Raw genomic sequence first — 25712 nt, forward strand, 5'->3', positions numbered from 1 at the left:
GTTTCTGTTACTAAGTACTAAATCTCTGCTCTATTATATACAATTTGTTTGGCTTTAGGTGGGCAGATATTTTTTTCTACACGATTCTTTGGCAAAAAGAAATATTCGAGTAAGTTTAGGGGTTTGTTTTATAAGACATTCCGTACATAATTATTTGGGTTTACTATCTATGCGATAAGTTAAAAATAGTTTTTGTTATAAAACCTTCGGTTTCTTTGTTTAGTAGCCTACACTGAAATATTGCAAAACATTTTTTTAAAATGATTATAACATATCAAAGTCCTTTATTGTAGCATTTGCATTGTCGAGGTTGTATGAGTTAAAATATTTTAAATTTCTAATTGCGTTGCACATTAACAGATAAGAAATGACTATGCGTTTTTATCGATAACCAAAATCTAAAAACCGAAAAAGTTTTTTTTTAAAATTGTGTATGTAGAAAAGTAAATTTAAAAAATTACAATTATGTGTGTCAAACATGTGACTCTACCATATGTTCAATGCATACTTTCTTACCTACTTAAATCCCTATATCCTTCATATTCAAACAAATATATGGATGTTAGTAAATTAATTAAATACACTAACCGAATGTATAACTACAAAATTATAATATTTAGGCTACTTTTGTGTAAAAATTGAATGTCAATACGAGTGTTTTTTTTAACAATTTAAAAGAAATTTAATTTAATCATCATAAATATCAGATAAAAGTTTTATTTATTCTTTGAGGCGCAAGTATTATAGAGTTTATTTTTAGAAAAAAAAATAATAATAATTTTTTCGGTTAACTTTAAAGCAGAATTTTGTAAGGTAGGAAGATATATTTTACATAGATTTGCTCCATAACGCTGCTAAACAAAACAATTAGTGCATTGTCTTGTGATAGTTGATTGTTATTAAAGAAATTCATCTCACAAGAAAATAAAATTGGGATTTGAACCCACAGTTTTTATGTAAAGGCTTTCTATGAGCTAAAATTTGTCGACGCAAAACAAATCTTATCTTAAATTTCTACTTAAAATATTCTGTTATCTTCAAGGTCAATAGCGTCACAGATATGGCACATAAAAACAACACGTTGAAGGCCGGTCTTCTGTTAAAGAGACCCAAATTCGATAGAAATCTATTTAAAATTATTTAATTTTCTGATTGTAAATAAACAGTTATATCCTTGGTGAATCGAAATCTACCCATGTAATTAATCGTAGATTAAAAAGACATTAAACATAGCAATTTTAAAGATGTATTGTTTAACATGTATTATAACATTTTATGCACAAAAAAAATGTTTTTCTCTCCTCATTTTGTTTAATATTCAACCAAATGGAAACTTCATGAACATTCCCTCTTAAACAATTAATTTTAAGTGTTCATTGGGCGTATTATAATTATATTTTTTCGAATATATATGATCAAGTGATAGCTTATCTAATTAAAACTGCTTAAGTAGGTTTAATTACTATCAAGAGGAGGAAACGAATTTCAAGATAGCGCATTCATAATATCACATGAAATCACCAGATGTGAAAACAGGAACTCCGTCGACCACTTACGAATAAACAAAAAAATGGAAAACACCCCAACAAGACGAGATATTGAAGAGATGAGCTGATTTAACGCTACGTATAATTATAAAGAAGTTGAAACACAAAGTAAAACGGATTATAATAACTGAAAAAAGTAACTGAGAATTTGAGATAAAAAAAACTATAAGACACCTAGATCAAATAAACCGGGAGTGATTTTCCCTAAACTTTCTCGAATATTCTTATATAACACTACGTGGTATGGCAAATCGGGATATAGACATGGTTTTTTTAAAATCAATTTTAATTACTTAAGGTTTTAAAAATAATAGAATAGAATCTCGAAGAAAGAAAAAAGAGAATTGTGTTCCACTGAACAGCAAACAATATTTTATAATAGTGTGGAATAATAGTACTTTATAAATTCATATTAGTTTTTTTTCGAATTCGGAAATCGCGTAAATTTTAAGTTTCTGTCAAAGGAAATTACTCAAAGCTTGAAAGAAGGCAGAGGATTAGATCTTTTACTTACATGTAAAATTTCATTTATCTATCAGAAATAGTACTCAAGTTATAGGCTTTTGAAAAATTGAAAGTAGAGTAAGTTCCACATCCCGGTTACCGGAAATCGCTGAAAAGTTGATACAGGTCTACAAATCTGATGTAATACTTACATATGAAATTTTATCAACCTAGCTGTAACGGTACTCTAGTTATCCTATGCACAGATACACATACAGACATGCAGACACACAGAAATACGGACCGAACTGCAAAAGTATGTTTTCCGACCCAGTGAGGTGTAAAACGTCGAGATTTCTTAAAATCTCGATTTTTTTAGACGATTACAAAACTTCCTCTATACTTTGTATACGAGAAAGAAGTAAAAAGTATTCGGGCTCAAACGGAACTACGAAGCTATGACAAAATCATCCAAAAATTTCCAAGGATACAAAAGAAAAGTATAGAAGAATGGATCAGCAAAACGACAGGAAAACAGTGGATCAGCAAAAACATATGGCCATAATTAGTTAAAGGAAAAAAATCAAAGAACGACTATTAAATACTAGATCACAACGAAGGAAGAAAAATAAAAGGAAAATATATCAGAAGACAAAGAAAAAAACTCATGCAGGAAGACAATTACTGTGACACTCTATCCCAGAAAGAAGAAAATGCAAGCTTTATGAATGATATAAGAACCTTCACAACTTAATTAAACAACTAGCAAACAATTTTTTAAAAATTGAAACAATGGACCACTGGTAGGGAAAATGGTTAAGAATATTATAGGCGAAAAAGAAAAATTCGAGAGATGGAAGGAATAATATACAGAAGTACTAAAACTTATTTATCAACCAAGTTCAGAATTGGAATACTGTCGTATCTAAAAAGACCTTTACTAACATATGTTTATGGATTAAATAATGTCTGACAAGGCCAAGTGGGACTGGCAAGATTGTTTTAGTTTCCTGCTGCCCACTCAAGCTTCAGCTTATATTCAGGAAATGCATAGCCGTTGATAAACTGTTTGAATCGACATCCAAAGATGAACACTTGAAATAAACAGCTTCCTTGTCACGATTTTTAAATTATTAGAGTTTGTGCCAAGTTGGTATAAAAAATAACTTTGTACTGCCTTTTTTTCTAAAGCTGACTGGTTTGGTAAAGCAGGCTCAAACTATTGTGTTGGTGTTTTCAAAATGTTTATATTTTAAAGAGATTGGAAATGAAAGTGTATATATTATTAGTTGTGGCGCTTTTCTTCTGTAAGTATAAAATTATCAATTGCAGTTATTAAACCATTTGTATCTTCGTTCATATATTAGGATCTTTACTACAAACAGGATTGAAATAATAAGTAATTCTACTATGGCATTCCCTCAGGCCTGTCCCTGGGGTGTGAGGATGGCTGGTTCTACCACCCACACACCCAAACCTGTGTGCATCTGGTTAATGAGAAGAAAAATTTCTCAGACTCTGACGAGTATTGCAAGGCCCATGCATCTAATCTGATGTACATAGAGGATGTAGAAATGGATAAGTTTGTTAAAAGTAATTTGCATGACTAAAAATTCATTTGCACTTAAGTTCATATATATATATATATATATATATATATATATATATATATATATATATATATATATATATATATATATATATATATATATATATATATAAATTCATAATATTATAGGCTTATATATATATATATATATATATATATATATATATATATATATATATATATATATATATATATATATATATATAAATTCATAATATTATAGGCCTATATATATATATATATATATATATATATATATATATATATATATATATATATGTATAAATTCATAATATATCTATATTTTCTACTAAAACTCAAGTTTGTTTATATGTTTGAATATATTTATTGTTTTTGTTTTTGTTTTGTTTTTTATTTGTCTGTTTGATTACAGGAGAGAATGTGCATTATGTGTAGAGCTGAAAAATACGTATTTAGTAGAAAGCGATGTTCTTTTGACCAGACTGTTAATCACAAATTAATTTAAAGACGTTAATGAATTTATTGATATCTTCATTGTTAGATTAACCACATTAATTATAAAAGTTCAGAACAATGACTTTACTTATTTTGACGTCACATGATTTATTTACTTTTTATAACATTAATGGGGGCTTCCATCGAAGATTGTGTCGCTCACTCAAAAGTATAACGCTCTTTAAAGCTAAAGTTCTCTTGGCTATAGCTTTAACGATGCGTACGTTTGCTATTTTTATTAGGTTCAAACACTATTATCAATTTTCTACAGTTCTTCTAATATGAGTATACAATCAATTTCTCTAAATCTAGAGAAATTCTGAGAAAGTCAATCCTAGATCTAAAATTTAGAATCTAGGTGAAACCAAAATTCATTAGTTTAAAAAATAAATAATTAAAACAAAATAAATTATTGAGTTTCTTACTTAAACTATGTTAGTCCTTAAATATTTTATATAAATCTTTGCTTTTTAGCTTCAAAAATTATCTAATTAGAGAATACATGAGTTTTATCTATATCTTGATCTAGAATCTAGATTTAGAGTTACGGAAACACTACTATCTAGACTTAACGTTATTTAAACTTAAATTCTACATCTAGAATCTAGATCTAGATCTAGAATCTATATACTGAACTATTTCAAGCCTTAATTATTTTATATAAATCTTTGTTTGTTTAACTATGGAATTCAATTTTTTTAAAAATGCGAATGTTAAAGTTGCCTATCGGAACTCGGCGAGATACAAGACAAGTGAATTAGAGTTCACCTGTTTCTGTGTCCTCAGCATATGAAGGGATAGTGTTGTAAGACTCATGCTCAGCCAAAATCGTTTTTTTTTTAAGAAAAAAACATGTCTGATTTTGGGGGACAATGAGCAGGTGAAGTTGAGTTGACCTGTTTTTGTTACCTCAGCATTTGAAGGGATAGTGTGGTCAGACCGAAATCAGCGTTTTTAAAAGACAGAAACGTTTAAGGTGTGACGTCTTTTTGAATGTGGGCTCTGGTTTTTTAATGTGACGATTATTGACAGACGTGATGTCATTTAAGGATGACCCCCAAAACCCACAGTTATCCAAAAGATGACGGGTAGTCTAGTATATTTTAAAAAGTCAGAAATTATTACTTATTTTTAAAGTTATAACTTTTTGAAATATATTACAGTCAGTAATTTAGAATTGTCTAGTTATAAGAAGAACAGATATCTACGAAAACAAGTGATTTTCCCCAGATCAAGTATCTCCTCATTTATGACCCTACTAAACAATACATATTATGTCTATCCAATCCTTCCCCCCCCCCCCCCCCGAACGAAATATAATTTATGTAGAAATATATACTTTTACCAGTGTCCGTTTGTTATCTATTCCTCTTTCTGTACTTTTTTTTTCTTTTTTTGATGGCTCACCAAGCAATATTGCCTCCATCTCTGCTTCAACTCTTCCTTGTTCTTGTTTTAGTTTTTTTTAGCAAGCAAACTTTTCCGGCGATTACCTGCCACCTACTGTGCCACCCCTCAACCGTGTTTTGGGTCCTTGGAATCCCATGTACATGATTGTCATGTACAGACCAGAACTCTGGTGTAAAAAGCGGTGTAACCCTCACCCCACTTGTATTTAACAACCTCACTCGACCACAAAAGTAGGTCTCGTCAAACCACTTCACCAACTGAACTGTATTTGGTGAGAAAATGATTTTTTTTAATTCATTAAGTGCTGCCGGAATCTCTACAGTTGGAAGAAGTGCAAGTGCTACTATTTGCCGCATCAGCAGGCAGAACTGTGGATCCTGACCATAAAGAAGTGCCAAGCCCAACGCTTGTAGCTTTCGCAATATTTTGTTGTTTAAAATTAAAAAAAAAACACCCTTTACTTGAAGCGTTTTGGAATTCAATGCATGAATTGATTGCAGCTCAAAGTCAATGAAAATAAACCGTGGAGATAATTTTATTTGCATCTTTTCTGTGATATCTGCAATGTCCTAGAACGCTCTTATATACAAATCCTCGGTTTTTCGAGACATCAAAATGTAGACTAGCGGTAAAACTCTGCAGTTTTCGTAACCTACTGGGGCATGAATGGAGTAGATTTGTAGGAAAATATTATGAGCAGTTTTTAAAGTACCATCCATAATCCAATACATAGCCTCACCAAGTTTTTGGATGTTTGATTCGGTAGAAAATATTAGCAGCTTGTCATTGTTTATGGAGCTTTCCTTTAACAGAAACAAAGCTCCTGACTGTGTCAACCTCACGCTATCTGGAATAGCCACATCTTCTAATGTATGTGGCTCTACTGGATGGTTTTTGTTTTGAGTCCTTTTATTTCTCTTCGTTAAAACCTGCTTTAATGGTATATCAACACTTGTTAACGTGTTTAGCTCAGACTTCAAAGCCTCTAATATTTGAGTTCAATCCAAGTACAGAAAGATAATCTGCACTATAAAAGTTGAATGTTAAATCATGGTGCCTCAAGGTGCAGTTCGCACCCACGCCCCATGACGTAACTGTTCGTACCAATACCCCAGAGAATTTTAACAAGTAATGTTATAAGCTGTTGCTAATGTAGTAGAAGGCATCACTACCAATTGATTTCAGTTTAATAAACGTTTGGTTGATAGAGTGCACTCTAGTAACTTTGTTACATTTTGTCTTATGTTATGTGTCTACTTGCCCCACCTACCCCCAACTCACCTTCAACGATTTAAACGGCATATTTTAAAACGTTTATTGCGTTGTTATTGCGTTGTAGGTGAGTTGAATATAACATATTTTGTGTTTATACAACATGTAGGCATACTTGTGTTTGTTTATTAATATATAATGTAGTGTTTCTTTTTAACAAAAAAATTATCTTACAAATTTCGGCCATTTTGTATCACTAACACAACAGAATTAATGAATCCAACGAATATAGTATACACTTTTTTACGCAATTCGCAATGGACGAAACTGAAATATAATTCAAAGTTTGTCGGTATTTAACATGTGGTCCACTCACGGCACGTGATCTTTCTACTTCATTCGATTTCTTTGCGAAATATGGTAGTAACACCACCTTTGTACAACTTTGTACTCATCTCCAGTCGCGTGGACCCTATTGTTCATCTAATAAGGAGAGCAACTAGCATTGTGTATTGGCGTTCCACCTTACTGCATGTGGGCGATAATGCGACTTGTGTGACCTACTTAGGTCTTATTTTTTTTATTATTTAATGAGCCGACCCGCGATATATCAAACGCCGCTATTTAGTTGTTGTTTTTTCTACTTTTCAGTAATTCATAATTTGTGAATTCGACAGTACCAACGCTGCCACTGAAAATATTTCTTTAAAACACTATAAGTAGCTCGTTACAGTAAACTCCACTTAGTTACCCCCCCCCCCCCCTTTACGTTTAAAATCGTTTCAAACTAAATTATCTGCCCCTAATAGTCGTCACTAAACCCGGCTCTGCTTGTAAACATTTAGAATGAACCACAGCTCACCCGACCATGTAGGGGTGGGGAGGTAGGGACGCTTGTTTTTTAGCGTCTCCCAGAGGAGAATTAAATATATAGATGTTTCATTTATGTAATCGACCTAGGGTGGGGTTCGATTACCCGCTTAGAATCCAGGCGAACAGCCCATAATTATGGGATCTCACCATGAATGTGCTTCTCTGGAGACTGTCCAGACCAGTTTACCAGACATTCCGGGAGAGATTGCCATGCGTGATGCCATATTGTATTCTATAGTTTAAAGCAGCATTTTCCCCCTATTACTTGTGATTTTAGTATCATCCAGTGCTTTAAGTTAATTTCCTATAAGCTGTGTTGATTTCCTAGTGCCACATCTGTGATATTTGTGGTAGAGTAGCGCTCGTAATACTTGGTTCTTTGATGGTTGTCTTATACGACAGTAGTGACTGCATTTTGCAATATTTAGGTGTTGATCCATTGTGTTTAAGACACTCACTAATTTTCAGTCGCTTGGACCCGATGGTTCACTTTATAAGGATAGCAACTAGCATCGTCTCCACTCTTGAAAGTTTCACCTTATTTACTTACTTATTTCGATGGTTGTCAAGATAGCAGCTGTGCAGTTCTATATATATTGCGATATTAGTATTTTTTATGCTTGTCGGCCTTATGGTTTGTCGGCCTTTTGGCTGTCTACCTTATGACTGTCGGCCTTATTTCCTGTCAGCCTTATGTCATGTCAGCCTTTTGGATGTCGGCCTTTTGCCCTACACCCGTTTTTATTCTCTGTGTAAATTGTTCAACAAATTAACATACTTGTTTCTGTTCTTGTTTTAGATTTAATTTTGAAAAACTCATCATATCGTTTTGGAATTTATCTCAGTGAAAATGAAGGTCTATACTGGGAAAGAGAAAAAGAGGTATATAGTGATGTTTAAGAAAATATTGAAAAACTCTCATAAAAGGGTAGATATTTTTATATTTCACTGGTTTCAATATATATGGTATTATGTTATTTAAGTTGCCACCCTTTTTTACTATCTCGTATACGAAGTATAGATAAAGTATTGTAATCGTGCAAAGAAAATCGAGATTTTCAAGAATCTCGACGGTTTACACCTCCCTGAGTCGAAAAAGACATTGTTTTGCAATTTTTGTTCGTATTTTTGTGTATGTGCAAGCTTGTCTGTGTATGTTTGTAAATACGATAACTTGAGCTAGGTTGATGAAATTTTAAGTATAAGTATTATATTAAATTTGTGCTTCTGTATTAACTTTTAAGTGATTTCCCATAACCGGCAGTTGGACTTATTCTACTTTTAGTTTTTCAAAAGCGTATTTTCCGAATTATACTCACACTGTTTCGAAAAGCTGTTTTTTTCGCGGTTCTGTTTAAATAAAGCGGGAGTGATTCCCCCTAAACTTTCTCGCATATTCTTATATAACACTTCGGGAGATGACACTTCGGGGGATATAGACCTGATTTTTATAAGATTTTATTTAACTTGTCTCTGTTTAGACTGAAACGCCCGAGCGAAATTTCGGGCACTTCTAATTGGAACTTGGGTCAAGACATGAAGACAATGCAATCTGACATTAATTTTGAATTAATTAATGCGTAATTATTTTTAATGAACTAATTAAAATTTTGTCCTCACTATTACAGAAGCGTTATCACGTTCATTAGGTGCGCAATGGTTTTTAGTCATGCAACTCTATTGTAAATTTGAAAATTTAAAGTGCTGAAAAAAATTCATAAAAAACGTTTTAATAACAAGCTTTTATGTAATAATGCACTAAAAAGTAGAAAATAAATTATACACTACTATTTAAATAACAATAAAGAAAAGCGTGTGTCTCTTCTTAAATATTAGTAAAGGTATCCAATTGATACTAAAATGGCACAAGATTTTCTGTATAGTTATTTAAGTAGTAGTGTATAATTTATTTTCTGCTTTTTAGTGCCTTATTACATAAAAACGTGTTCTTAAAACGTTTTTTTATGAATTTTAAAAATCATTTTTAATTACTTAAGCGTTTTAAAATAGAATAGAATCTCGTAGAAAAAAAAGAATTCACCAAGTGAATGTCAAACAATATGTGTATAATAGCGCGGACTGTTATTAGTACTTTATACATTGATATGCTTTTTTTTAAGAAAACAAAAATAGCGTAAATTACTATTTCCAGTCAACGGAAATTACTCTAAATTTTGGTTACCTGAAATCGCTGAAAAAAATGATACTTAACCACAAATTTAATATATATATATATATATATATATATATATATATATATATATATATATATATATATATATATATATATATATATATATATACATTTACATCAACCTAGCTGTAACGGTACTCAAGTTCTCGGGTTTACTGGCAATCACAGAAATACGGACATAATTGCAAAGCCCAGTTTCCCTGAATCGATTACGCGTAGAACGTTAAAATGGTTATACATATGCATTTTTAAACCGATTAAAATAAGCCCCCTAAACTCCGTATATGATGAAGTACTGAGGTGTAAAAGAATGAAAACTGTCAAAATTTCGTGATTTGTGTGCATGATTACAATACGTCCTCTATACTCTGTATACGAGATAGTAAAAAAAATCTAAGTATTAAGAAAAACTAATAAAAACATTTCTGTAGCGCTGGAAGTGCCATATATATATATATATATATATATATATATATATATATATATATATATATATATATATATATATATATATATATATATATATACATGATATATATGATTACAAACACAGAAAATAATTGAGAGTTATTACGACAAAAACATAAAAAAGTACACATTCTTGCTCATGTTACCTACTGTGTGTTTTAACCTTTTTAGAACGTTTCCTACCAGGGATGGCAGACGTCGGACGATGAGATATTTTATACGCGAGCAGTGGCAACAACATCGGGTTGGATGTCTGTTCCAGAAGATGACAGACATCCGTTTATTTGCCAGGTTGACGCGGGTTGGTCAAGCTTAGTTTTTATGTCAATTGTTTCCGGGTGACATCCACTTAAATTTGTTTTAATACTTTTTGTTTATAAATTAGAAAGACATAAATAACTCATTATTTGCTCCCTGGGTGCATTTTACTTCACTACTCACAACAGCAGTTATATTAAAGCGAATTGGGTAAATAGGTATGTAACTGCTATTAATATATCCTGATGTGTTGAAATGTATTAATTTTCAGGTTTTAAAATAATTTTATTTACAAGTCTAAACTATTTGTATTGATGTTAGTTTCAGATTTTGTAAACTTTTTGGGGACAGATTCCTACGTTAACGGCAAATACTTCAAACATTTTCCTTTTGCTGAAAGCTGGAGTGACGCAGACGTGAGTGACTTCCAGTTCAGACATAGCCTAGTTCTAATGCATGTTATTAAAACACACATTTAATTTCAATTTGAAAAAAAACGCTTTTCCCCCAACCCCAATACTCCCCTTTTTACAAACCATCTTCAGTAAAATTGACCATTCTTATTCCAACTTTGGCTTTTTATGTTTTGACATTCTCTTCAAAAATGAAAAGTAGGGTTAGGGATGGAAGCCTAACCGTGTAGTTACTTCGGAGGTATTATTTCCCGTTTTACCGAAGTCCTGTTTATTTCCAAGTCTTGGTTTTTAAACCACCTGGCAGCAGTGTGACTCGTACAGATCATATCGCGCAATAATTTCTTTTAGTTTTTAATGTTTTTCGGTAACATCTTTTGGTAAAAAGCGTAAGTTTTAAAAAACGCCGAACTGCTGTATTTTTTCATAACTACCTGCATTTCTGTTCATACATGTTTAATTTTTAATTTTTTTTTGTAATCGTACCAAATTTATAACAAATGTCTCTTTATTTCGGAGTGTAATTTATAACTGACTGCTTATCTAACACTTATAAACATTACATAACACTCACACGAATCAAAGATATTACCATATTTTTTTTTCTAGCTTAACGTGACTTCTAAGTAAATGAAGGCTGCTCTTGCACGAACCTAGTTCAGGCAATAAATTTATATTTTGATGATATTGATTAAAATCCTGAATTGATGTTTCTTTTCCACTAAGTATTATTTCAATAAAATGTGACAATTTTTATCGTGTACTAAACATAGACATAGTCGGTGTGGACATGCGGGTAAGTGTATGGTAACTAAACGAAAAAGGCCTGAGCTCGAACCCCCCGACGGATGGTCTTCGTTAGAAACCTCTTTAGGAGAGAGAACATCATAATACAACAGAAGGGGAACCCATGTTAGATAGTTTTACTAACTCTTGTTTCCATTCGTCATTCCGACTTTCAAGTTTTTACTTTCTCGTATAAAGAGTATATAGCAAGTATTGTAATCGTGTCCTAAATTTACATTACAAATTTTGACAGTTTTCATCGTTTTACACCTCAGTACTTCATCATAAAGGGAGTATAGGGGATTATTTTGATCGGGCAAAAATAATACATGCAGATGTATCAAAATTTCAGCGTTCTAAGCGTAATCGAGTCGGAAAAACTGGGCTTTGCAATTCTGTCTGTATGTCTGTGTGTGAGCTATAATAGTCCGAACTATTATACACAAATTGTTTGTCATTTACTTTTTCGGGATTCTATTCTTTTTTTTTTTAAGTTTAATTATTTAAAAATGGATTTAAAATCATGTCTTTATCCCATGTTGCCATCCCCGTAGTGTTATATAAGAATATTCGAGAAAGTTTAGGGGAGATCACTCGCGGTTTATTTTTATTAGCGTGAGTTATATTTATTTTTAAATCACCTCCCCTGGCATACTTATTAAAATATTCTAATTAATTAGTTATTTCGACCATAGTGTTATGAAAATATATTCACTTTTTCTAGGAATCTAAAAAAAATTATATTTGACATTGATCCGTTTAATATGTTTTAGCAATGTGAGTGTATTTAATATTTTCTTCACGTTATTCGAAGGTGTTAAAACTGTGGCTACTATAAAATAAACTTAAGTCGGTATGTAAGCAACCCTACTATATCATTTATAATAAGACAATGTGATGCAATGTCAAAGCACTACATGTTACGATATTCGTTCGCATCTCGTTCTTTGTTTGAAAACAATGATGGGGAAGCATGAAGCAGGCGATGAGTTGTCTAATAACTAAACAGAAACAGACCCAGTTAAAAAAATCTTCCATGAAATTCCTAGAGGAAAACCAAAATCAGGCGTATGTAGAAAGACGTTAGAACCCAGAGATCTTCTGTCATTAAACAGGTGAAAGCTATGAAAACGACATGGCACTCAGGAATGAAAAAAAAGGTTAAAGGACATACCGGAACAATTGAAGACAGAAAAAGATAAAGAAAAACAGCTTCGGAGACAGAGAATGGAGGTTAACAAGAAGCGCAAGTTAGAGAACCAAAGAAAAGCAGAAATAGTGCAGCCTATAAAAAACACAGCAAAGATAAAGAAAATGAAGAAGAAACATTTGATGACAATTGAAGTCAGGTGATGGTTAAACAAATATCAACAATGTTTAGGTAAAAGTAATAAAGTTGTTTTGGTGGAAAAATAAGGAAAAATAAAATAAAAAATAAAATAAAAAATAAAATAAAAAATAAAAATAAAAAATCTCGTTTTTTGTCATGGAAGGAACAACAGAGTTTCTGTCGTCGTTCGATGAAAACCACACAATTTTACAATGCCTGGAACAAAGGATGATGTTGCTGTTGAGTCAGAAACAAAACAGACCACAGAGCCAATTGTAGCAAAGACAGTTGAAGATGTGAAAGGCAAGGCTGATGTGGCTGATGCTGAAGCAGAAGAACAAACAGAAGAAAACACAAAAACAGAAAATTCAGAAGAAAATACAAATGAAAATGCTGAGAAGAGACAGAATCAAAAACAGAAGAAACAACAGCAGAAAAGCGATCTGTAGATGAAAATGAAAGTGAAGATGCGGAAGATGAAAGTCCGAAGAAAAAAGCAAAGACAGACTCAAATGAATCATCGAATGGTACCACAGTAACAACTGAATCCGCTTAGTTCTATTATATATATAATTTATTTTTCCTTATCATTTTGATTTTAATCACAAACTTGTAAAATGTGTTTATCATCATGTTCAGAAGAAAACTGAGATATTTATAGTCAAGTTGTACACTTCATCATGGTTCTCATCATTTATACTGTTCTTATAATAAACATCTTAATGTAAAAAGAAATGTTGCGATATTTATTTTCATGGTTCCAAAGTATATAGACTGACGGACTGACACACTATCAGTAGCGTTATATTAAAGATATTCGAGAAAGTTTAGGGGATATCACTCCCGATTTATTTTAAACATGAACATTAAGGCGTATTATTTCGTTTTATAAAATAGAAGTTTTGCCAGTCGACATTTTACAATGGTAGACTCGCAGAGCCTATTAGTGATGCTGAAAAAAAACTCATTAAGATCATGGCTGAAAAAATAAAATTTATTTGTAAGTAACAATATATTCTTATATATTTATATTGCGTTGTGTTCTAAAATAATAGCAGTATAATTAAATTTCCATTTGGCTATATTTGAGTACAATAAATTTCATCAATTGTAATTTATATTTTATACATACAGGCAGCTTCACTTGTCAATTAGCTTACTTAATTGCAATATTTTTTCTTTATTGATAAATGTTATCCTAATAGTAATTTTATTTATGCAAATATGACATAAAAACGAAAAAAGGTTATGTGTTTGTTTAGCTTGGATTGGTGCTAGCGATACCACAGAAGAAGGAATATTTAGGTGGAACAAGTCTGGCGCTATTTTGAAAAGCAATGATGGTTGGTGGGCAAAAACACAACCCGACGACTACTATGCAGGAGAAGACTGTGTTCAAATAATCTGGAGTACCATGATAAATGACTGCACCTGTTATTATCGGTATCCTTTCTTCTGTGAATCAGGTTGGTGAAGTTCAAGATTCAGTATTCTCCGATGAGGATTTGAATTTTTAAATTTGTAAGAACTGGTAAACTGTAAGTACTTAAGAAAAATAGCTTGTCACATACTTGTCTCGATAAATCGTAATAGTCATATTGTGATAGGTGGTTTATATATATAACTTTATAACTTTAACTTCTCTATATATTCTGTTCTGGTCTACTACTATTCATACGGCATACTTGTAAGGAGGACGGGGATCACTCTTATGTTCCTCAGAAACTAACTAACAATGCCAACAACTTCGTTTATGAAAAGAACACTAACTTTATTAACACACTTATAGATCATTTGTACAACATCAAAGAATACGTCCGTCTTCTAGTTTATCTAACCCCAAACTAACTACACTGCTGCGGTCTACGTCATTGGTACATTGTCGCGTCATGCTCACGTCACATTCGCGCCACAAATATTTTATTAATCGCTCGCACAATACTCTCGCACCGAATCGACTACCGTCAAGTTTGCACCGTCCTTCGTAACCCCTTCCAGTCCAGTCCAATTCTATATATCTACGCTATGACACATATGACAACCGACTCCTAAATGAAGACTGTTTAGCGTCCATCGTAAAGCAAGACACGGGTTATTGAATCGAACAATATATTTTATCAGAAATGTGTACCCGAAAGTTTTGAGTTCGACTCAGGTTTCAACTCAGTAGAAAGTCCCTGAGTCCTCCCAGCTCACGGATACCTAACGTACGTAAGGAAAAGTAAAAGCGGCCGGGAATTGTGCTGACCACACTATCCCTTCATATGCCGAGGTCACAGAAATATGGGAACGCTACTTCATTTGCCCCATGCACCGTCAGGTTCGAAAAATGAACTTTACTTTTTACTTTTAGGCTTCACATCTAATCGACTAAGACAATTGGCAATAAAAAGAGAAAAGACAAGCTGTGGTTTGCCGATCTGATTGGAAATAATGATTTGAGCAAATATTGTCAGTTAATAGAATTTTATTCAATTTATTTTTTTATAAATATAAATGCCTTTCTTTCACATAAAATTTTCCGGGAAGTGTTAGTTTAAAACCCTATGGATTTACTGTCTCGAATCCGGAAAAATCACATCTTGAAATACTTTGCCATTTAGACTAGAACTATCAAACAAACCTGTCTTGTAATCATAAAAGCAAACTAAGGCTTTGAGCAATTAAACTCTTCCTCCAAGCATAACAATCTATAGGGCAAGTGAAGTAGAGTTCACTTGTTTCTGTAACCTCGACATATGATGAGATAGTGAGTTAGGTACCCATTAGAGTTGTGTGGACTCAGGGACGGTCTACTGACTTGAACCCGTACGGGTTAGCAGTCAAGCTCTCTACCGCTAGGCCACTCCGTCCCGTCAAAGCAAGAATAAGTCATTCTAAACTGTTTGGCTTCGTGATTTTGTTTTTACCTACATTTGATTTAGTAGATGGTTGTTGTTATATATTTAATTAACTATTAACAGTGTACATGCATATATCATTTTTCAATATCGTTGCTAACATTGAGTGCGCCAATGTGTTACTTACTTGTCTTTCTACAAATTACTACAGAAAATACACTATCACGTGATACAATTACATCTGTTTCGGCCAAATCGCATTTTACCTAACGCTTTACTGTAGTGTTAAATAGAACACCAATTTATTTTTATTGGCGTTTTAAATAATATTTTATTTCTGTCAATAACGGCATTATTCAATATGATTATTTGAAAGCTGTGAAAATTTAACAAAGTAAGAGTAAACAATCCAAACTGTTAAAACTTTCTCGCATACAGATCCATTCAGTAGCGTAGCGAGGGGGGGGGGGGCGGGGGGGGGGACATATGTCCCCGGGCGCCGACCTTAGGGGGGGCGCCAAATTGAAAGATTGAGGGGGGGGGTGCAAATGAAAAGTTCGAGGGGGGTGCAAATCGAAAATTTCCTCTCGAGGGGGCGCCAAATTGGAAGTATGTCCCCGGGCGCCGGGAAGGGTCGCTACGCCTCTGGATCCATTTAACAAATAGCAAATAATTCCCGCATTGACTTCTTTGGGTTACTTGTCATAGATCCTAAATACAGATCCTTTAGTGATTTGGTAAAATTGTAATCCATACTTGTATGAATTCTTTTCAGAAATTAACGCATCCAACTATACGAAAGATCCTTGTTTTCCATATAAAGAAACAGAGAGCGAAAATGGCGTTTGTTATAAGAAGTTTATTATGCAAACGAAATGGATTAAAGCTAATGTAAATAAAAAGTAGTTTAATCATTTTTAAAAAGGTTAAATCGTTAAATTATTTTAAAACATCATTACAATTGTATACATATTATGGCTTTGAAATATGCCATAAAACTAGATTAGCCATTTGGCGAGCAGGAGTTATAAATGTGCCCATTTACCAGCTGTACATAATATTTTATTTTTAGAAAAAAAAACTAAATGAAATTGAATTTTCTATACACAATGGGTAAAAATTAGTATGCCTATCTTTTAAAATGTAAATGTTCCTTTTATAAACTTTCACTAAATTGGTCTATACAGTCAGATTGTGTTGAAAACGAGCCTGAACTGAAATTAGAATCGGAGTTAACCAATAATGAAAGAAAGCAGTCGGAGAGTATTGTAAATCAAAGATATGACACATGTAAGATATTTACTCAGAACCCAATTTAATGTGTTCAGTTGTTTTCATCTCCATCCGTGTTATGTATTTTTTAGTATGACCCCAATACCATTTTCGATTGCCTATCTCTTTAAGCTAATTTAGGTCATCAATTGGTTATAACGTCCTTGTCTTACTATATATGACTATTTTTCGTCTTATTATATTGATATATGTGTGTGTGTTTGTGTGTATGTGATTGTATGCATTATTTGCTATTGTGTGTTAAGTAAAAAAAAACACAGACAATACGATTTATTTTAAGTATAATTAACATTTAAAAAAAATAAAAGATGTAGGCACAATCTGTTTATTTAATCTATACTTAAAGATAGTTGTAAAGACGGCTTCAGATACCACGTGGAATCAAACACATGTCTACAATTGTTTACAACCGAGAAAACCTATTATGAAGCCGAGAGATATTGCCAGTCGTTATCAACTTGGGATTTCAGAAAAAAAGACAAAGGGAGAATGGTAGAAGTGCTGAACAGGAACATGGATTCTTTCATAAAAAGTAATGGATATGCTATATGCATAATGTGACATTTTCAAATATTGACAGAACTTTCGATCATTGGTAAATAGAAATACGTACTTGTTTACTCTAGCGGGTTTTCGAGGAAATTCACTATACGCATATTTTCATACGGTTTAGAGGTTAAAAGCGACTGATATTATATATAAATAGCCTGCAGAAATATATTTATGTATAAAGATATATATATATATATATATATATATATTTATATATATATATATATATATATCAGTAGCGTAGCGAGGGGGGGGGGTGGGGGGGGGGACAAATGGGTTTGAAAAATAAATTGAGAGGTTGAGGGGTATAAATTGAAAGTTTGAAAGGGGGGGGGGGTGCAAATAGAAAGTTTAAGGGGAGGGGGGGGGGGGTGCAAATCGAAATCTTGAGGGGGGTGCAAATCGAAAAGTTTGTCCCCGGGCGACGGGAAGGGTCTCTACTCCTCTGATATATATATATATATATATATATATATATATATATATATATATATATATATATATATATATATATATATATATATATATATATATATATATATATATATATATATATATTATAACACAGTATACTTTGTTTATCAAATCAGGCTACGTTGTATCTTCTCAAATGATAGGATTCATTGGTTTGTATCGTAACATTTCTGAGTCATTCATTTTGGCTGACACACTGAAGGTATTATCATCTTTTTTTAAAGGATTTTGCCTTATAATTATGTTATGATTCTCCAGTGTATACCCTTATAATATGAGGTGTATATATATATATATATATATATATATATATATATATATATATATATATATATATATATATATATATATATAATTATATACATGTATATATATGTATTATGTATATATATATATAGGCCTATATATATATATATATATATATATATATATATATATATATATATATATATATATATATATATATATATACATATATATATATATATATATTAACCATAGTGAGTGTTCTTGTACACAGAAAGCTGTATACTTTGGATGGAGTCAAACTCCTACGGCCGTCAAAAAAACGGTTGCAGTTAACAAAGAAGGGTGGGAAACATTCAGCCCACGTGATAAGCTGTTGTTTATTTGTCAGAAAAAATACGGTGAGTAATATTTAAAAATATTTCTGTTTTAGGTTCTACTCGACGACTCAGTGTCCAGTTTGGTCTGTCGCCAACACTGCATCAACACAAACCAATACGTCCTTACAGCCACATTATTCTTATAAAAGCCTTTTGACTTCAAATGAATTCACGTTTATAGACTCGAACCATCGCCCACTTCGATAGGGGCATTCATGTTTGACGTTAGCATGCAAAGCTGGCGTTTAGGGGGGGGGGGGGGGGGCCAAACTGAGAGGTCGCCCCAGGCCCGCTCTCGAAAGGGCCCCGCGCTTTAGAACCGTCATTGTTGTCTGAATTCGTTGGTAAACTTAAATAATATATGCTGAATTAAATTGGATAAAACTAAAAGATTTTCGTTGAAGTGATCGGATATGTACATATCTTGGTATAACAAAACACTTGGCTTGCAGAGGAGAGGAGGGGGGGGGGGCGGATGGGGACATGCTCCAGGCATCCAGAGTATTTTGCCCTATAATCATAATTTATACACTTTAGGGACATCTTTTGTCTAATTATGCTTATTCACTACGATACTTTTGAAAGGCATCCATTCAGTAATTATGTTCATATTCATTTTGTATAATGTCAGGTCATTTTTAAATCAATTATATTTGTATTTGTATATTTATTTTTGAAGGGCATTTATACAGTAATTATGTCCATATTCATTTTGTAAAGTTTAACGGTATTCGTAGAGTGATTAAGCACATGTTAATTAATTGTAGGGATATTCAGTATAATAGTAAAGACCATAGTGATATTTGTTTTAAAATAGTGTAGGGATACCAAACAAAGTATTAAGTCTATACTGTTTAATACATCGGGCCGAGATCGCTTTATTGTAAAGTTCTCCTGTTTTCTCAAACGTCTAAATTACCGACAGACCAAGCATGCCGTCGCGAAACTCATAAATAAGGTGAAGCTGGCTGTCACATGGTTCACTTTCAAATTAGTGACACAAACCTTATCTTGTGAGACCGCGGTCTTGAACGGTTATATAATACGTGGGCGTAATACGTGGACGCCATATAAACACGCACTTGCTCTTAAATGGCTGAGGTTAGCCATTCACCGTATTGTGAAACAAGGAGTGAGCCAATGTCGTTATCTTGGAGAAACACGGGACAAATTTACGCCAAGCTTACGACAGGATACAGAAAAGATTACAATGATTGATGTAATCACTGCAGAAATTTTAGTAAAATATGCTTGTTAAACTTAATATGTTAACCAAAATAAGTTATATTTTAACTTCATGCTCTAGTTTAAACATAGAGGTAATAACAATCTACGTTGCATGTGTTAAACTTTTGGTTAAACTTCTAAAAATTTTCTGAGCTACTGACGGTTCCTCTCGCCAATTGTCCCTTTATTGAAATTCCTTCACATTCCTTCCTTTTTTTCGCAAGCCAGCATCCCGGTCTATCGCCATTTTTCTTAATAAGAGACCTTTTATCCAGTCACAGTAAAACAGGCAGGCACATTCAGCCATTTTTGTTCTATAGTGAGAAGATGTATAACTTTGTTTATGCAGAAACTGGAAAACTGGTATTTCTTTGTTGAAAACTTTATATGTGATTAAATAGAAGGTAGTTTATTTGAAGTAATGAGCATATGTTCTGTTTATTTTGGCAATATGCAACAATTTTACAATAATTTAAATGATAGTTTTAGAATCTAGATCTAGATTATTCTAGATATATGTTTTCAAAGAAAGAACTTTCTAAACTAAATTTCATCTAAAGTTCTGATTATCTTATTTAATCTAATATTAATTTCTTAAGCAGTAAGCTTTGTGAAGTTTCTCATAGTTGAAGACTCAGAAATGGTAATTTTAGGCTAATTTTTAAAATTTTGATACTAGTCAACTAGATTCTAATGCTAAATCACTAAAAATCGTAATCAGAAGCCTGTTAATTTTGACAGTGTATTTTGTGTAAAGTATGCAAGTTTGTTTTTGATGATATTGATATATGTATTTATTGTTTTTTCAACTTTAGGTATAATTATCAAGAACGAGGGTAGGGGCTTAAATATTTATAAATTAATAAATAATCATTCACTTAAAAAAACCGCTTAATTTTATTGTAATAAGGTGTTGAAAATGTCTTTAATATTAATTCTGAGAGAGAGAAGAGAGAGAGAGAGAGAGAGAGAGAGAGAGAGAGAGAGGGGGGGGAACAGTATACGCAATTATAGAATGACACTGAATTAAAAAAAAATGTTTACATGTTAACTAACACCGCATTTTGATATGTATTATTTTAAAAAAAATTATGCAACTAGAAATTAAAATAGATTCAAGATTGTCATTCAAATTTATATTGCTGTTACAGCTTCCTATGAGAGAATGAGATGTAAATAGTAGTGTGGAGACCTCAGAGCAAGACATAATTTCACGACCAACAGCGTTAAGATGGTACTATTAGTAAGCCCTACTTATTGATCAACACCACTCACATATTCACATCCATAGGCTCACCTAACTTTGATTTAAGACTATGAACATAAAATAAAAAGGTGGCTATATATAGCGCTGACTACACAAATCCTTTATTTTCAAAGATCAAATAAACAGAGACACTGTACATAACCTGCCCTATAGGCCACACCCCAGAGAGAGAATTGCCATTTTTAGACATTCTTATGATGAACACGTTTAATAAAACAATGGTATCATTTTTTTAGTTTTGTGTAGGATTAAGCTTGGTTTTTATGTATCATTGTTCATAATTAGTACCTAAATCTTAAAAGTCTTAAAATGGAGTATCTAATCTGTCAATCATATTTTGTATTACTCATGCATTTTATTATAATATTCAATAACTAAGAATGCCATTTATTTTCAGGTCTCCAGGTGCTGTGTGTATCAATCAGCCCACTGTATCAATCTTTTAATAAATTATAAGGTCCCCACTGCTTGATACTTCACCAAATACTGGCTACACAAGAAAATTACTAAATGTTCTTAACACTTGATATCTGTAAGTTTACATTGTTTCAAAGTGAATAATAATATTAATTTAGAAGTTTTTTCTTGCATTTACTGATCAGTATTTGTAGTTAATGCCATAACTAATAGGTGTAAAAAAATATTAAGCCCACAAGCATTACTTCTGGGTCACTTTGAAGGGACCAAGTCGTTCAATTATTGAAATGATAAAGTTGGTGAAATTGCTCAAAAGTTGTCTGGAAATTGGAACCTTCTTAACTCAGAGGCAAAAGGCAAGGGGTTAATATACATACTATATTTTTTTTATTAAAACGTCTTTATTTTTCACTTTTGTTTATAAAAATATACGTATATGACACAGGAAACTATATATATATATATATATATATATATATATATATATATATATATATATATATATATATATATATATATATATATATGCAGTATTCGTGTATGCAGTATTGTAAAGGATCCTGTTTGGTGCAAAGAACTGCAGTTCTACTAGTAAAATCATATATGGCCAATTTTTATTATTTACCTGGGTAGCCTGAACACTCTAGACCACCAGTCTTTATACCTATATAATCTATCGCTCTAAGGTAGCAAACATGATATTAGGGGCTTATTGTGGTATGTTTAGTGCAATGCAAAGTAAAATAAACAACAAATTTATTTTAAAATAAACCGGGAGTGATCCCCCCTAAACTTTCTAGAATATTCTTATATAAAACAACAGGGGATGGGAACTCGGGCTACAGACATGATTTTTAATCCATTTTAAATACTTAAAGATTTAAAAATAGAATAAAATCTCGTAGACAAAAGCATTGCACACCAAGTGAACGCCAAATAAAAAAGTGCATAATAGTGCGCAATATTATTAGTACTTTAAGAATTTACATTAGTTTTTTGAGAAATCGGAAGTAGCGTAAATTACTACTTCCGGTCAATGGAAATTACTCAAAATTTAACAGAAGGTAGAAAATTAGATCTTTTACTTGCATGTGAGAATACTAGAATTGAAAACGACGACGAAGAAGAAAGAAGATTAATGCAACGGTTCGGAAATTGATATTGGTGTTTTGTATATGCATTTATAGTGCAAACAGTATCAATAATAAAGGGTGTTTCGATATTCTAAGACTGGTGCAACTTTTCAATATATCAGTGTTTTAGTAGTATAAATATAAATAGATACACACGTTTTAAATCTAAAACATTTAAAATCTTTATTGCTTATATTTCGCATCTATAAGGAGCTGTAGTTTTCGCATAAGTTTTTTTTTTTGCTTTAATTTGTATGCTTTTTTTGTAACGAAAGCCTATGCTTCTATAAAAATGTACCTATGTACTATATAATATCTTAAATGTTAAGAAAAGATTATGAATATTCACATCCAAAATAGGAAACAGGGGATACGATTATTAATAAATTGCATGCGAAATTGAACTTTAAAAAAAGTATTTTAATATTTTTAAACACCAAAAAGAAGGTGATACAATATTTTCTCATTCTACTTAGAACAACCTGATCTTCCTTTCCTCATCATTATACCCATGAGTTCTGTGTGTGGTGCTTGTATTTTGATAGTTTTGATAACATTCCTCTGCAAATTTACTAGGAAAAAGAAAGGTAATTGTTTTGGCAGCTTTATTATAGCAAAGTAAATGTAATATTATTTATTTTGTCAATTATATATACTTATAAATAAGTCAAATAGACACCTACAAATACACAAATACACTCACTCAGATTCAGGGACACACACACATCCCCCCCCCCCCTCTCTCTCTCTCTCTCTCTCTCTCTCTCTCTATATATATATATATATATATATATATATATATATATAATGTTTTAACAAGTGAATCAATTCTACAGCTCAGAAAACAGCAAACCACAGTTTGAATGCGTAAGTTTCCAAATGTAACATATGTACAAAAACTATTCACTTAGTTTATTTTTTGTCTCTCACTCTCTCTTTCTTTAAACATATATATATATATATATATATATATATATATATATATATATATATATATATATATATAAATAAGTGAATGTTGCATTATAGACAAGTATTCGAGGAAACTAAAGAATCAGCTGTGTCGCTTGCTTTTAACGGCAAGTATTTTAGTATTTATTTTCACATTCCATTCTTAACACCAGGTGTAGTTTATTGTGAATGTCGACTTTTTAATACAACTAACCTTTTCTTTAACTTTGATGAGGGCTTTATTTTGATCTACCTTTATATTTAATCAGCCAATGAATACTCGACTGATGGTTCACTTTATACGACAATCGATGATGAAGCTGTTTCACTAGATCCGCCTAATATGATAAAAGAGCTAGCCACTAACAAACTAACAAACAAACCATGTGACAAAGCGAACACACAACAACCTGTCTATGAAGCGCCTCTTGTTGCCTCCACACTGGAAGACAGTTTGTATCTACGGCCAGTTTTCTTCAATGTTTCAGCCAACGCAATCTACTCTGATCATGTGTACGCGAATTTTTCAACACTTAAAAGATCACAAAGACATTAATTAAGCCGTGATACGTATACCAAAATGTAGCTTCTTAAAATTAACGTATTTTAGACAACTTTATTTCAGTTACCTTTGACATTTTATTACTGCTTAATTGTGCTTTTTTTATTATAATGCAATAATATTTGCGTATATAGACTAGCTTCAATTAACCACTACACTGGTTTAATTTGCACTACCTAAATGTTTAGTATTTTCATGTAAGTTATATTAAATGTTGATTTAATTATGGTTTTTGGCTTATAAGATTGCTCAAACTGTGTTTACCTATAACTATCAAACAGATAACAACTTACTCAACCGTATATAACACTACAGAGTGCATACAGTTGGGGACTGAGTATAGACTACATACTTTTGGGGACTGGGTATAGAGTATAGAGTTTATAAATTTACATATTTTTGGGGACTTAGTCATTGGGGGCTACATGTCTGGTACTGTTAACAAAGGAGGCAAGTGGCCTAAGTTGACAATTATATGGGCTCTGGTGGCGTATTGCATTCATTTCTTTATGTAGTAAAGATGCATGGACTGCCTTTTCTCTTGTTAGTCGGAGAAATGAAAAGACAAGTATTACGTTAAAAGTCTTTGAGAAATATTGTAAGTGATGTTAGATGAAGGGCTGTGATTTGTATGGATCATTTTTATTGTGGACAAATTGTACCATTTGATTCAGTGATTCACGTCAAATGGACTGCATTCCTTAAATTATACTGCTCCACTCGGAGAGATGTCTGAAAGAAAATGTAGGAGCTAAAACAAGTAATATATGCGAACCTTTGCGTACCGGTAAATTAGAAACGACGAGTGACGTTTATTGATAATATGAATCTAGAAACCAAGATTTTAAAAAAAAGCAAGTCGTTGACAAAAGCAGACCGATTTTAAGATTTTTTTGAATCAATCATATATCAGGTTACATTGGGCACTTGCATACATTCAGACACCGATATCAAATCGAAAATTTGAGGGGGGGGGTGTAAATCGAAAGTTTGAGGGGGGGGGGGGGGGTGTGCAAATCGAAAATTTGTCCCCTGGTAAAAATTGGAACCCCCCCCCCCTTGAGACGATGCTGGCTACGCCACTGCTCGGGTTAGGGACAGTAGTTGCAACTGGGCATAGTACTGACCACACTATCAGTACATAAATCGAGCTAATTGAAAAGGTGAACTGTACTTTCCCAAGGACCGTCGAAATGGTTCTTTACATATATATATATATATATATATATATATATATATATATATATATATATATATATATATATATATATATATATATATATATATATAAATTAATAAGGATAATTGATGTGAGCTTTTAACTTTTGAGTCATAAAATTCAACATTTT

The 25712-nt window shown here is 32.1% G+C and overlaps 3 protein-coding genes and 1 long non-coding RNA gene across 4 annotated transcripts; all 4 read left to right on the forward strand.

Annotated features, from left to right (window-relative positions):
• Positions 1 to 3157: 3157 nt before the first annotated feature.
• Positions 3158 to 19014, forward strand: LOC131939420 (uncharacterized). The gene is made up of 12 exons (XM_059297709.1): positions 3158 to 3298; positions 3417 to 3584; positions 8372 to 8454; positions 10406 to 10535; positions 10814 to 10908; positions 13919 to 14021; positions 14284 to 14487; positions 16637 to 16752; positions 17049 to 17151; positions 17501 to 17686; positions 18297 to 18382; positions 18701 to 19014. The coding sequence occupies exons 1-12, from the start codon at positions 3259 to 3261 to the stop codon at positions 18833 to 18835; spliced, it is 1449 nt and encodes a 482-aa protein (XP_059153692.1). The 5' UTR covers positions 3158 to 3258; the 3' UTR covers positions 18836 to 19014.
• LOC131939421 (uncharacterized) lies at positions 12304 to 13921 on the forward strand. Its single transcript, XM_059297710.1, is given in 2 exon segments — positions 12304 to 13414; positions 13417 to 13921. Coding segments are annotated over 2 exon segments (342 nt in total). The 5' UTR covers positions 12304 to 13233; the 3' UTR covers positions 13578 to 13921.
• Positions 19015 to 20590: 1576 nt separating the features above from the next.
• Positions 20591 to 21293, forward strand: LOC131939425 (uncharacterized). The gene is made up of 3 exons (XR_009386425.1): positions 20591 to 20676; positions 20849 to 20869; positions 21185 to 21293. It is a non-coding gene; the product is annotated as an uncharacterized LOC131939425 (long non-coding RNA).
• Positions 21294 to 23127: 1834 nt separating this feature from the next.
• On the forward strand, positions 23128 to 24636 carry LOC131939424 (uncharacterized). Its single transcript, XM_059297713.1, has 4 exons — positions 23128 to 23437; positions 23687 to 23717; positions 23880 to 23929; positions 24071 to 24636. Exons 1-4 carry the CDS (start codon positions 23362 to 23364, stop codon positions 24355 to 24357), a joined length of 444 nt encoding a protein of 147 aa, XP_059153696.1. The 5' UTR covers positions 23128 to 23361; the 3' UTR covers positions 24358 to 24636.
• The last annotated feature ends 1076 nt before the right edge of the window (positions 24637 to 25712 follow it).

The sequence above is a fragment of the Physella acuta genome, unplaced genomic scaffold (genome assembly GCF_028476545.2).
Source record: "Physella acuta isolate Inbredline_101_S28 unplaced genomic scaffold, ASM2847654v3 ptg000278l, whole genome shotgun sequence".
Classification (NCBI taxonomy): Eukaryota; Metazoa; Mollusca; class Gastropoda; family Physidae; genus Physella; species Physella acuta.